This window comes from Periplaneta americana, chromosome 5 (genome assembly GCF_040183065.1).
Source record: "Periplaneta americana isolate PAMFEO1 chromosome 5, P.americana_PAMFEO1_priV1, whole genome shotgun sequence".
In the NCBI taxonomy this organism is placed as follows: domain Eukaryota; kingdom Metazoa; phylum Arthropoda; class Insecta; order Blattodea; family Blattidae; genus Periplaneta; species Periplaneta americana.
In genome coordinates, this window is record NC_091121.1 from 195,211,498 (window position 1) to 195,225,689 (window position 14,192).

The 14,192-nt window shown below is 35.5% G+C and overlaps 1 protein-coding gene across 3 annotated transcripts in view; it reads left to right on the top strand.

Moving 5' to 3' along the window:
- Positions 1-14,192, top strand: part of LOC138700401 (putative ferric-chelate reductase 1 homolog) — a 421,089-nt gene that overhangs the window by 360,764 nt on the left and 46,133 nt on the right. For all 3 annotated transcript variants that reach the window (XM_069827014.1, XM_069827017.1, XM_069827015.1), the window contains exons 2-3: positions 1,008-1,353; positions 10,979-11,079. In XM_069827014.1, the coding sequence (XP_069683115.1) occupies positions 1,009-1,353; positions 10,979-11,079 (446 nt within the window). In that variant the 5' untranslated portion in view covers position 1,008. The remainder of the gene's footprint in view (positions 1-1,007; positions 1,354-10,978; positions 11,080-14,192) is intronic.

Below are 14,192 nucleotides of genomic sequence, written 5' to 3' on the forward strand. Positions count from 1 at the left end.
AATAAATCGAAATATCTAGCTTATTATTGATTTTTGTGAAAAATGTTACATAACAAAAGTTTCTTTAAAAATAATTTGCGATAAGTTTTATTCCTTGAAACATTTTGATAAGACTGATATTTAATGAGATAAATGAGTTTTAAAATTAAAATAACTGCCATCTAAGGCCGTGTAATGAATTAAAAAACAAATGACTTGGTCTATCAGGGACCTTGGACAGCAACAATCGAAAGCTATGAAAGATAGCCTACAGAGAATGTTTCTGCGTTTGTATGAAGTAATATCGGATGCTAAATTAACCGATTTGTATAATTAATTATTATTTCACCATTGGAAAGTATAGTTTCTCTAGATGGACATAATGCTATAATGTTATTACAGTAACTTCTGATATGATATAATATAATATAATATGATTTAAGTTATTTGAAGGGTTCACAACCATAGTGGGCCAAGCGCCATTTACTGAATACGTAGAAAACAAGGGTTAAAATTAAGTTATTACCATAATTCAATGGAAACCTATAACAAGTAAAATAAAATATACACATTAAATCTAAATGATGTCAATGTTCATTAAACTATGATTGCATGTAATAAAAATTAAGAAACATGTTAAAGGAATTGTCATTGCACCAATGAGTGTCTCTGGACCAAAATGATCGCATTTTAATTATTTGGATGCAATTTAAATTAAGTAACATATTAAACGATTTATCCTTCTATCAAACACGAATGTTCCCTGGATCAAATGTCCTATTTTAATTATGTAACTACTTTATATTTATTTCTAACGGGTGCAGCGGAGCGCATGGGTACAGCTAGTTTCTTTAATATATTATCGATCTGAATAGTTTGTGTATTTTAAAAGAATCGTTGAATAAGTATCCCTCGTACTAACTATTTAATACAAGCTCTGAGCTTGTATAATATTTTCATTTCTATTGTGTGTTTCACATCTTCGTGGTTAATAAAAATCACTGATAGTTTTAATTAATTTGTTGCAGGATGGCTTCCATATACCTGCTGGTGGCAACGGTTGTGCTGGCGTTGCTAAGCAACATAGAATGCTACCCATCTGGAGCGCCCTCAGCCACTTGCACCAGTTTGTCCCCTTCACATCAATCCGCTTCTCCACAAGAAAGTGCTTCTCCATTTGCTCTGACTCCAGTGAAGCCAAGTGTTGCTCCAGGCTCAAAATTGAAACTTAAGCTGACTTCAACTACTGGGTCACCTTTCAGGGGATTCATTCTACAAGCCAGGAGTCCGCAGGGAAGTGATGGTGCAGCAATAGGACAATTCACTACGTTTCCAAATCTTACTAAAACTTTCAGTTGTGCAGGAGGATATCCGGTAAGCTTGCTTTAATATCAAAATTTCGCTCTTCAGTCAAATATAACTCATCTTATTTATTTTATAAGTGTTATGTAACATTTAAACTGTCTTGAATTAAAGTTGATTTAATAATTATTATTAGTATATTATATACTGTACTGGTATACACTAGAGCAGTAGTGTCAGGGTTGTAAGCTCCAAAACCAGTTGTGGAGCTAGATCGGAGCTTGAACTTGCTTATGTCCGTGGAAACACCGGAGCACGCAACCAGTCTATTGGAGCGCTCCGCTCCGTTTAGTCTCTGTCTGACAACGCTGCACTAGAGCATCGATTATCCGAAACAACTGGGGATGGAGGGTGTTCGGATAACTGATTTTTCAGATAACCGATCATTTACGAAAACAAATTGTACCGGTGTCATGGGAGCAGTATGAAACAAAGAAACACGGATATTAAATACAAAACTGTATAGGTACATAGTATATATTTTGTATTACACGTCTTACAAATAACACAGAGAACTGACTAGCCTAGCTTGACTAATTCTAAATGGCCTAGAGTTTAGGAAAAGATTTTTTTTTGAGAGCTGAGACTCGTTTTTTTTTTTCGCTAAATCTCGCAAACAGCGCTAGCGGAACTTCTACATGACGGGCGCGCAAATTTGAATTTGCTGACTGAAACGCTTTCGGTTAACCAATGTTTTGGTTGATTGGCATTCGGTTAATCGATGCTCTACTGTATATTTTGTGAATAATAGGATTTATTTAACTCTAGAATAACCTGGCAAGCACCTCGTTCGTATGATTATGTAGACTGTTTAAGTTATAGGATGAATTTGCGATATTTGCCAATAACATTTCAAGACCGCCTTAAAATCAACCAATCACATTTGTGTTTCTTGATAAAGCCTCGTACAATACTTCAGTGTCAATCACAGAAAATCAAGAAATGCCAACAAAATTTAACTTCGAAAATTGCGTTGACAAGTCTGGATCCCACAAGTGATACCAACAAGGCATCGCTCATGAGGCAACTAGGTCAGGAGAGATTGGGGTAGAATGGTCAGTTCCTTTCCCCCTCCATTGCATACATCGCCGACTAGCTACATATTACCCTAGATCATATATGTAACAGATAACTCATCGCTATGTTAAAATCGTTTGCACTTTGAAGAGAACAACCGCCAGGATCGCCACCCGTCCACCGTAAAAGAACACGAGATGGCAGTACAGTCGCTAATGCAATTCAAATGGGAATTATGACGTGACTGCCTTATGGCAGCGTAGTAAACCTGATAAAAGTTTGACTATAATTATGTGTGTATATACCGCCTTTGCTTATCCTACAATGTGAATGAATTAATTAATCATATTTCCTCATTAACGTTTTCGGTACGTAACTTGTACCATCTTCAGATGTTTGTATATGATGCTAATTGTTAACCAAGCCGGTGAGTGCATGTATCTGAACTTAAATGGTCGGTGGTTTTGTACATGCTGTGCGATGTCGGTGAAGTGTTGTCATGATTACACAAATGATCACCTTAATTCTTAAATACTATTTGCTGGTGCCACACTTTATCAAACTTAAAATTAAAATGTTTCAGTCATTATTTAAAAAACACTATATAAAACTGTTTAAAAACACTGTTTAAAACTATTTAAAAGCACTTAGTTTTACATCACTTTGACTGTGTGAAGTATGTGATCACTTATTATATGGTGTTTGCTGGTTTTTGGTTAAATGAGGCACTTGTGGTGATCTTGTTTAGCGTTGAGTTGGACGCAATATCGTAACATGACTATGATGTTGAGACACTTCTATTAAGTTGATTGCTTATGTAATATTATAACAGAATGAAGATTGTCAGGTCCGTGGCTTTAGTATCGCCTGGCGTGTCTATAACAATATGATTAAGTATTAATTTATGAAATTGGGAATGTTTGTAATTAAATTGGAAATTCCTTTTACTGGTATTGGTATGATTAACTGCTTGGGTAATGCCTATTATGTAAGAGAAGTAACTTACAGTTTTAACGTGTATTGATCCGCTCGTGCTTGATGCCAGGCTGATACTAGAGCGATGGACTTGCTCACAGTATTTTAGTTAGTTATATTGTCTGTTTCCGGAAGTAGAGGGGGTGTCGGTGAAATCTGTGTGTGTGATTGTTTGGGCGGGAATAGTTTGAATATCTTCAACATGAAACTGATAAAAGTTGTTAATGTCAAAGCCTATAAGGCCGACCTGGGTATATATGATCTAGGATATTACACTAATCAGGCTGCAGATGTATACAGACAATTGTTCTTTCTCTGACACATATCGTCAAGTGAGATGTACTGCCTGATAACAGATGTACGAGGTCGGAGAATAAAGTAATAAGACTGGTTTTTTACTTACATCATAAACCAACTACAATGTGATCACCTTCAAAGTACAGTAGTTCCCTTGAGACTGCATACAATGGTAGCAGCTGTGAAACTCATCTTTTGAGACACTGTTTAATGCCTGGGTTACAGTCTTTTGGACGTCTACTGTTGTTTGAAAATGGCGTCCTTTGAAAACTGATTTCACTTTTGACAATAAGAAGAAATCGCATGGAGCAAGGCCATCAGATCAGCAACCACATTTTTCCGTTCATCTCGCTGTTGCCCAGTGAGATTTTTTGGAACCATTTTTGCACAAATTTTTCTCATGTCCAGGTCTTCAGAGAGAATGAGGCGAACAGTTTCCTGATTTATGTTCAATTCTTGTGCTATCATTTTGGCTGTTAATGGCCTGTCAGTTCGTACAACTTTACGTACCGTACCCTGGCAATGTTGTCGTCTGTCTTTGCAATTGTTGGCCACCCACCCCTGTGTTTATGTCCAACGTTGCTTCTGCCTTAGAAACATTTTATGCTATCGGAAAGTTTGTTCTCATGGCCATTTCACCGAGTTTAACACATAACAAGATGACATACCACTGTGCGAAATTATGCGATTCCATTGTATTGACGAGGAGCAAACATACAACTCCACAGTCAAGCACCTACTCCACACTGACAGCTTGCAGGGTGGTACCAGTTGGAATTCGGGTGGAGGAAGGATCAAGCTCAAACATATCTCTGGTAGGAGACTGCAGAGTTGCATCATCGGGTGGGAAAAAATCAGTCTCATTACTTTATTGTGGACCACGTACATATCAGCCAGAACCTAAATCAGAGGTGAATGGTTTATGTAACTTATCTTAAATTATTTGTAAAAAAAATGTCCAGTTGAAGTATGCACAATTCACAGTTTCTTTTACCTAGCTGAAGTTATAAAACCCTCTGGTCGAGCAAATGATCAGGAAGAAGAACACAGGAGGACCAATCAAAGTTTCAATACCAACATTGAAACAAATATTTATACAATGGGCCGAGAAGATAGGAGAGTAAGGCCCGGTTGCAGAAACACCGATCAAAATATGATTGGCAATCAAGGAGGGTTTGATTGGCCATCAGTTCTATTTCTGTTGCAGAAAGAACAATCAGTGTTTGATCGGAGATCAGTCTTCCATCAGATTTGATCAACAGATTTTTGCTGGTTAAGGCCCGGTTGCAGAAACGCAAATCAAATCAGTCCCTGATCGCCAGTCAGTTGATGTCTGATTTATTTGATTGTTCGTTGCGTTGCACAAACGTGAATCTCCAATCAACTTCTCTCAATTTACTAATTGCTGATTTGGGAAAGAAATACATTTGACAACAGCGCTATTTAGCAACCACAGCCAATTTGATGCTCTTTAAACGTAGGGGAAACGAATGCATCAAGTGGGCGGTGACTAGGAAAACAAGTGAATGTTTTGCTGGTTTGTTGCTTTTTGTAGAAAGGAAACAGGCGGATTCTATTTGTATATAGACTGCAATATAGTGAAAAAAAAAAACGTGAGGGGGCCTCTGTTGTGGGATTTGCTAGGAGAGTCGACAAGAAATTGGAATATGCATACCCTCCATAACCCAAAATGATTCCATTTCCCATCTCTCTGTTTACAAATGGAGCTCGTAACCTACTCATTAAAAATACAGTATTGTGTTGTCATGTGTAGAACCCTGCCAACGGGCCACAACATTCCAGAATTTCAATGATGGTGTAGACTACATATTGCCTGTATATTCACAGAAAAGAAACCTTTTCTACTTCGATAAAGTTCGGCATCATTTCAACCAGGTGATTGGATGGGGATGTGGGCAGTCTATACAACCAATATTAGGCTACTCTTGGAAATCCTGACATGGCTTAAAATTATCTCTGGATTTCAAATCGTTTCCTGTTTGAAGTTTGGGGATTTATGAGACCGCCTGAAAAATTCCAACAGCATAAAATATCAGCATTATTAGAACTTGGTTCATTGGAGAAAGTGAAAGGTTTCGATTTGTCTGTCTGCATATATTTGTTTCAATTTTTGAAAGTAACAAAACACACGAATCCCTTACTTAACCTAAATCTTTAATCAAATTCTCTGTTATACATAAAAACAATTCATGTCTATCACGGAAACGCCTTCTTCTTAATAACATTTTTTTCATTCTTCATCAGAAGAATCCATTATGTCAAAAACAATATTGTTAGCTATAACTATTTACTATATACATTACAGTGACTGCATTATAAACAGAACAACATAAATAGCCTACTTGACCGATGATCAGTGACTTAACCAGCAAAAATCTGTTGAGCAAATCTGATGGAAGACTGATCTCCGATCAAACACTGATTGTTCTTTCTGCAACAGAAATAGAACTGATGGCCAATCAAACCCTCCTTGATTGCCAATCATATTTTGATCGGTGTTTCTGCAACTGGACCTTAGGAGGACCAATCAAAGTTTCAATACCAACATTGAAACAAATATTTATACAATGGGCCGAGAAGATAGGAGAGTAAGGCCCGGTTGCAGAAACACCGATCAAAATATGATTGGCAATCAAGGAGGGTTTGATTGGCCATCAGTTCTATTTCTGTTGCAGAAAGAACAATCAGTGTTTGATCGGAGATCAGTCTTCCATCAGATTTGATCAACAGATTTTTGCTGGTTAAGTCACTGATCATCGATCAAGTAGGCTATTTATGTTGTTCTGTTTATAATGCAGTTACTGTAATGTATATAGTAAATAGTTATAGCATAACAATATTGTTTTCGACATAATGGATTCTTCTGATGAAGAAATTTTAGAATGAAAAAAATATTATTAAGAAGAAGGCGTTTCCGTGATAGACATCTGTCGTCTCCATAATTTTGATCTAGAGGCAATTTTTTAATTCACAGTGTTCTTTGTAACATTTAACACAATTTATTTTATAAATGTAGTGTTAGAGTTTGCATATGGTTTCACTGTAACTGGAAAGAGTATGAAAAATTGTATAAAAAACTACAGCTATCTAAATTTTGATTGAGGTCAGATGTCCGTCTTTGATATTAAGCTACTCAAATATATGCAGACAGACAAATCGAAACCTTCCACTTTCTCCTATGAACCAAGTTCTAATAATGCTGAGATTTTATGCTGTTGGAATTTTTGAGGCGGTCTTGGGTTATCTTTTTAGGGTCCACAAATCAACTATTTGCCGAGTAGGCTAGTTAGGAATGTTACGTATGAAATTGCTTTGTTATGGCAGGGTCTCATAAATCCCCAAACTTCAAGCAGGGAACGATTTGAAATCCAGAGAGAATTTTCAGCCATGTCAGGATTTCCAAGAGTAGCCTAATATTGGTTGTATAGACTGCTCACATCCCCATCCAATCACCTAGTTGAAATGATGCCGAACTTTATCGAAATAGAAAAGGTTTCTTTTCTGTGAATATACAGGCAATATGTAGTCTACACCATCATTGAAATTCTGGAATGTTGTAGCCCGTTGGCAGGGTTCTACACATGACAACACAATATTTTTAATGAGTAGGTTACGAGCTCCATTTGTAAACAGAGAGATGGGAAATGGAATCATTTTGGGTTATGGAGGCTATGCATATTCCAATTTCTTGTCGACTCCCCTAGCAAATCCCACAACAGAAGCCCCCTCACGTTTTTTTTTTTTGCTTCATTTTTTTCACTATATTGTAGTCTATATACAAATAGAATCCGCCTGTTTCCTTTCTACAAAAAGCAACAAAACAGCAAAACATTCACTTGTTTTCCTAGTCACCGCCCACTTGATGCATTCGTTTCACGTCTTTTAAAGAGCATCAAATTGGCTGTGGTTGCTAAATAGCGCTGTTGTCAAATGTATTTCTTTCTCAAATCAGCAATTAGTAAATTGAAACAATTTGATTGGAGATTCACGTTTGTGCAACGCAATGAACAATCAAATAAGTCAGACATCAACTGATTGGCGATCAGGGACTGATTTGATTTGCGTTTCTGCAACCGGGCCTAACTATTCAAGATATGGCATAAAATTTCACATCACTTAAGTCTTAGGCCCGGTTGCAGAAACGCAAATCAAATCAGTCCCTGATCGCCAATCAGTTGATGTCTGACTTATTTGATTGTTCATTGCGTTGCACAAACGTGAATCTCCAATCAAATTGTTTCAATTTACTAATTGCTGATTTGAGAAAGAAATACATTTGACAACAGCGCTATTTAGCAACCACAGCCAATTTGATGCTCTTTAAAAGACGTGAAACGAATGCATCAAGTGGGCGGTGACTAGGAAAACAAGTGAATGTTTTGCTGTTTTGTTGCTTTTTGTAGAAAGGAAACAGGCGGATTCTATTTGTATATAGACTACAATATAGTGAAAAAAATGAAGCAAAAAAAAAAAAAAAACGTGAGGGGGCTTCTGTTGTGGGATTTGCTAGGGGAGTCGACAAGAAATTGGAATATGCATAGCCTCCATAACCCAAAATGATTCCATTTCCCATCTCTCTGTTTACAAATGGAGCTCGTAACCTACTCATTAAAAATATTGTGTTGTCATGTGTAGAACCCTGCCAACGGGCTACAACATTCCAGAATTTCAATGATGGTGTAGACTACATATTGCCTGTATATTCACAGAAAAGAAACCTTTTCTATTTCGATAAAGTTCGGCATCATTTCAACTAGGTGATTGGATGAGGATGTGAGCAGTCTATACAACCAATATTAGGCTACTCTTGGAAATCCTGACATGGCTGAAAATTCTCTCTGGATTTCAAATCGTTCCCTGCTTGAAGTTTGGGGATTTATGAGACCCTGCCATAACAAAGCAATTTCATACGTAACATTCCTAACTAGCCTACTCGGCAAATAGTTGATTTGTGGACCCTAAAAAGATAACCCAAGACCGCCTCAAAAATTCCAACAGCATAAAATCTCAGCATTATTAGAACTTGGTTCATAGGAGAAAGTGGAAGGTTTCGATTTGTCTGTCTGCATATATTTGAGTAGCTTAATATCAAAGACGGACATCTGACCTCAATCAAAATTTAGATAGCTGTGGTTTTTTATACAATTTTTCATACTCTTTCCAGTTACAGTGAAACCATATGCAAACTCTAACACTACATTTATAAAATAAATTGTGTTAAATGTTACAAAGAACACTGTGAATTAAAAAATTGCCTCTAGATCAAAACTATGGAGACGACAGATGTCCGTCTTTGATATTAAGCTACTCATTTGTTTCAATTTTTGAAAGTAACAAAACACATGAATCCTTACTTAACCTAAATCTTTGCTCAAATTCTCTATCATTATATATAAAAACAATTCATGTCTATCACGGAAACGCCTTCTTCTTAATAATATTTTTTTCATTCTAAAATTTCTTCATCAGAAGAATCCATTATGTCGAAAACAATATTGTTATGCTATAACTATTTACTATATACATTACAGTAACTGCATTATAAACAGAACAACATAAATAGCCTACTTGATCGATGATCAGTGACTTAACCAGCAAAAATCTGTTGATCAAATCTGATGGAAGACTGATCTCCGATCAAACACTGATTGTTCTTTCTGCAACAGAAATAGAACTGATGGCCAATCAAACCCTCCTTGATTGCCAATCATATTTTGATCGGTGTTTCTGCAACCGGGCCTTACTATCATAAAACTTGTTCGATATAGGTGCTGAAGAAGCTTACAAATAACGAGAAGCAGGAAACAATGCTCAGGATATATACTGGCTTGGAGAATGGTTATTTGGCTGTAGGAAATTAGTTCTGATTAGAACTGTGACGTGTGATGAAACGTAGACCTATTTAGAGTCACAATTGAATAGACATCAGTCCTCACCTGTAAAAAAAAATCACATCTGAACAATCTGCAGGCAACGTAATGATTAACCTGTTTTGGAATATTAAAAGATAATTTACTTCGACTTTTTGTAAAATCATTGTACTATCTTGTTGGGAAACAAAGTAAAGTCAAAATTACTGCATATATACATCGTGGAATGCAAAGAAAGGCGAAGTCTTCTTCTTTTCCAAGAAAAACGCTAGGCTGGTAGAGCTAGCTCTGATTTCTCATCTTCAGACGTGTTTAGTACCTTAAAAGATGTTTACAGAAGCATCAAATCGAAGATAATTAATAATCAAGTGGAAACAGAAGTGCAAGAACTGGAAAAAGATTTCTTCTTGCAGGAAAGAGAAAGCTTGTAGGGCAGTGAGACAAAATATATACTGTAATAAAATTGTAGGTTGGGAAGACTGTATTGAAAAATGACAAAAGTTGAAATTTCTGAAACAAATGGATAATGATTTATTTTGATTTGTTCGATATTTATTGAATGATCTAGTACCGGTAACCTTAATAAAGAAACGTGACAGACAGATTTAAGAGGAGATGATGTTTCAGTCGAAATAGGTTCAGTAACTCAGTACTTGAAATATTGCCAACTATTCTCACATTCACAGAGAAATTGTCATTTGCAATTTAAGAAAAATAATAGATTATAAATGCGTAAGCATGGAATTCGCATTTCCAAAATATTTGAAAGTTTCTATTTGAAAAGGTCATGTACAAGATGAGATTAAATATCAAAATTGAATGTTAATTCCATTAATAATGAAAATGAAGGACAAAAATAATCGTGTAAAGAATATACCAGGAAAGCTTATCTAATAAATACTAACATAGGCCTATAACCTGGAAGAATAAAGAAAATATTTAAAACTCTGAGAAATTTACCACTTATTGTACTTTGTGCAGCAGAACAAGCAGTTTAGTATAATTAGTTGCATCATCAACTGGTTTTCCACGCTAGTTTACTGATTCAGCACATCAGCTCCACCTTGTGTACTCATAGTAGTAACACACTCTAGTATATAGTCACGAAGCTCAATAGATAGTAAATATGCATCCATAGATAGTTGCCAGCCACTAGGATCGCTAATATCGCCTCATTACAGACAATGTGAAATAGTACTGACACAGTCAATTGTTCCTAGCACCCTCACAACTCAAGCTTCGTGACTGTATGTACTAGACTGTGATAGTAACGTCTAGTCTTAAGATGGCATAAAATATTATTAGAATTATTTTTTAATGAGCAGATACATTGATTAATTGCAGTGTACAGTAGCTAAGAAAGTAATGTAATTATATGTCATGTCAGTGTTTTGTTTTGTAAACACATGAATTGTCAGCTGCCTTTATTAATGTTACATAATTTATGTTTATTTTAGAATTCTCAAAACACTGCTACACATTCAGATCCATCAGAAAGAACTAATCTAGAATTCGAATGGGAGGCCCCTGACTACTACGAAGGTCCTATAGTGTTTACGTAAGTAAAATAAAAAATAACCTTATACTTATTTCCTTAGACTACACAATTGTTTACTTAACTTTTATACAAAGACGTAATTTTAATAATGTTATCCCCTCTCTATTTAATACAGTACACCAATTTCATGGAACTATTCATTCAATTTAAGAAAACAATAAAATCTGATATTTAATACTTAAGGGCTTAGGTACAGCTTACAGCAGTAAAATTTTTGGAAATATTCAACATTTTTTTCCTCCATTACTGTATCTTGTACAATAAGAAAATTGGTATGTGTAAAACACTGTCCTTCTGCTATATGAAAAATATATTTTTGCGATTAAAAAAAGAAATACTTTTTTTTTTTTTTTTTCGAAATTAAAAATGGTGGCAGTTCACTGCGCAGTGATGAAGCGTTTCCCTCATAAATCATAAACTTATTAACTTCTTCATGTTCTCTCTCTTTTATTTTATTGCTGAAACTCATATTTACAATATCATGCTCTTTCAACTGCATTCTTTAATAGATTATATTTTTTAAATTTTGTGTTAGAAGAAGACACTGATATTTGACCATTTTTTAAATGAATTTATTTTTTATCAGACAATCTATCAAAGATAGAGAAGTGATCTTGCACTATATTGTAGATATGACATGCATAAATACACACAAAAAATTTAATCACAGAATGTTGCACAGTTTTTGAGTTATGTGGGGAAACGTTTCATCACTGCACAGTGAACTGAATTTAAAAAAAAAATGTAAATAATTTTTTTAAATCGTAAAAATATTTTTTTCATATAGCAGAAGGACAGTGTTTTAAACATACAGTTTTCATTGTTGTACAAGATATAGTAATGGAGAAAAAAAAATGTTGAATATTTCCAAAATTTTACTGCTGTAAGCTGTACCTAACCCCTTAACTGAAGAAACAGTGTACTGTCAAATGGGCAAACTTGGAACAGTGCTTTAACTTGGAACATTATCATAGGGTATTTTCGTTTTGTCACAGTGGCAACATAATCTTCACTTGTTACTTTGTTGTGCAGCACATTGGTTCTATTACAGTTTGGTGTTACTGTGACAAAACGAAAATACCCTATGGTAATGTTCCAAGTTACTGTGAAAAAACGAAAATACCTAAGATAATGTTCCCACTTAAAACATTGTTCCAAGTTTGCCCATTTGACGGTATCACTTTATAGAGAATTTTTATACAGTGATAGACACTCAAAGCATGTCTGTTGTAATCAACAGTCCACACCTGTGGAGTAACGGTCAGCACGTCTGGCTGCGAAACCAGGTGGCCCGGGTTCGAATCCCGGTCGGGGCAAGTTACCTGGTTGAGGTTTTTTCCGGGGTTTTCCCTCAACCCAATCCGAGCAAATGCTGGGTAACTTTCGGTGCTGGATCCCGGACTCATTTCACCGGCATTATCACCTTCATCTCATTCAGAAGTTAAATAACCTAGATGTTGATACAGCGTCGTAAAATAACCCAATAAAGTAAAAAAAAAAAAAAAAATGAAATGTAATCAACAAAACCCAATGATTTTAATTAACAATATGGCATATTTAATAATAGTTTTGTTGAAACTTTAAGCATTATAAACTTGCATAAAAATGTTACAGATTTTTGTAAGAACTGAATGAAGAAATATGAAAAGAAGTAAATGTGGTTACTGTTGTAAACAAAATTAAGATATAACAAGGTAACTGGTTAGCACAAATAAAAGAATGGACAGTAATAGAATTTCAAATGGTTATACAGTTATAGACCATATTCCTTGTTCAGCTATTAGAAATGTACAGTAGGGCATATCGAAACAAAAAAATTTCCGAAATTCAAAACTTAAGGGTGTACAAAAGTTGTCTTGTAGTATCTACTATAAGCAGTAAAAAAAAAAAAAAAAAACGTATCTATACTAAAAGCCAGGTTATGAACCGACTAAACCGGAAGCAACATTCTGTTGCTCTCTTTCTGAGCTCTGTTGCCACATAGTGGGACGAGATTCAAAGCGTGTTCAGCGTTTGTCACCGATATGTTTAAAATAACTACTGTCTATAGTTCTCAATAACACTATCAACAATATTAGTAATTAAAATTACTGTTTTTAAGAAAGCACGAGCTAATGACGCTGGTACGAAATGTGACTCATAATGCACGTGGTACTGCAAATGAACTGGGAAGTTTGGCTACACTGTCTCCGTGATTCTGTTGCCAGATTTTCGTTAGCAGACGACATTTTCACGTGAGGTCCAATGAAAAGCTCCGTACTCCTTTTCCCCTCCAACCCCCCAAACTCAGCGTGTCATCCCTGCACAGGCTACCCCTCTACCCGCACTTTCCTCTCGCCCTGCCAACTACTTTCTGTTTAGTCGGTTCATAACCTGGGGTTTAGTATAATCACATTTTTCATCGAGCTACAGGAGGTTTAAAGATTATTGTATAAAGTAAAATTTTTATTTACCTTTTATTTTCATAATTCTTCAGTGCATGGTCAATGGGGTGTAAGTCACTTGAATGGGTTATTTATGAAAGGGCCTAAGTCTTGAATACTAATTTGTTAGCAATTTAAGAAAAACTGCTTACAGGCCGAAATTTTGAAATTAAGGCTGAAATAAAAATTGTATCATAAATTCTACTAAGCATTAAAGTGTGAAACTTAGCCCTCTTCATATCTAAATCGATGTATTTACACCCAAAGAGCAATGTTACGTGCTGTCTCTTCTCACTTTATAGATCTCTTGGATATGGAACAACAAGTTTTGATGGAGAAATCATTGCAATAAGTGAAAGTCTCAGGAATCTTCTATGGCACATCAGTAAATTAAAAAATGCAGTTATATTGTCAGACTCCAAAGCAGCTATTCTATCAATAGTCTCTAAACACTCTCCTTCATCTCAAACAGCAGAAATAACTAAAATGCTCTCTCAATTAATATCACTCAATAAAAGAATTGTATTCCAATGGATACCATCCCATTGTGGAATCCTGGGAAACGAGAATGCGGATGCTTTAGCAAAGAAGGGCAGCACTGCTACTTACAGACCTGTTACTAAATCTACGTATTACTCTGTGAAAAGATTTATTAAATCTACATACTTAGACTTCAACAAACAAAATTTG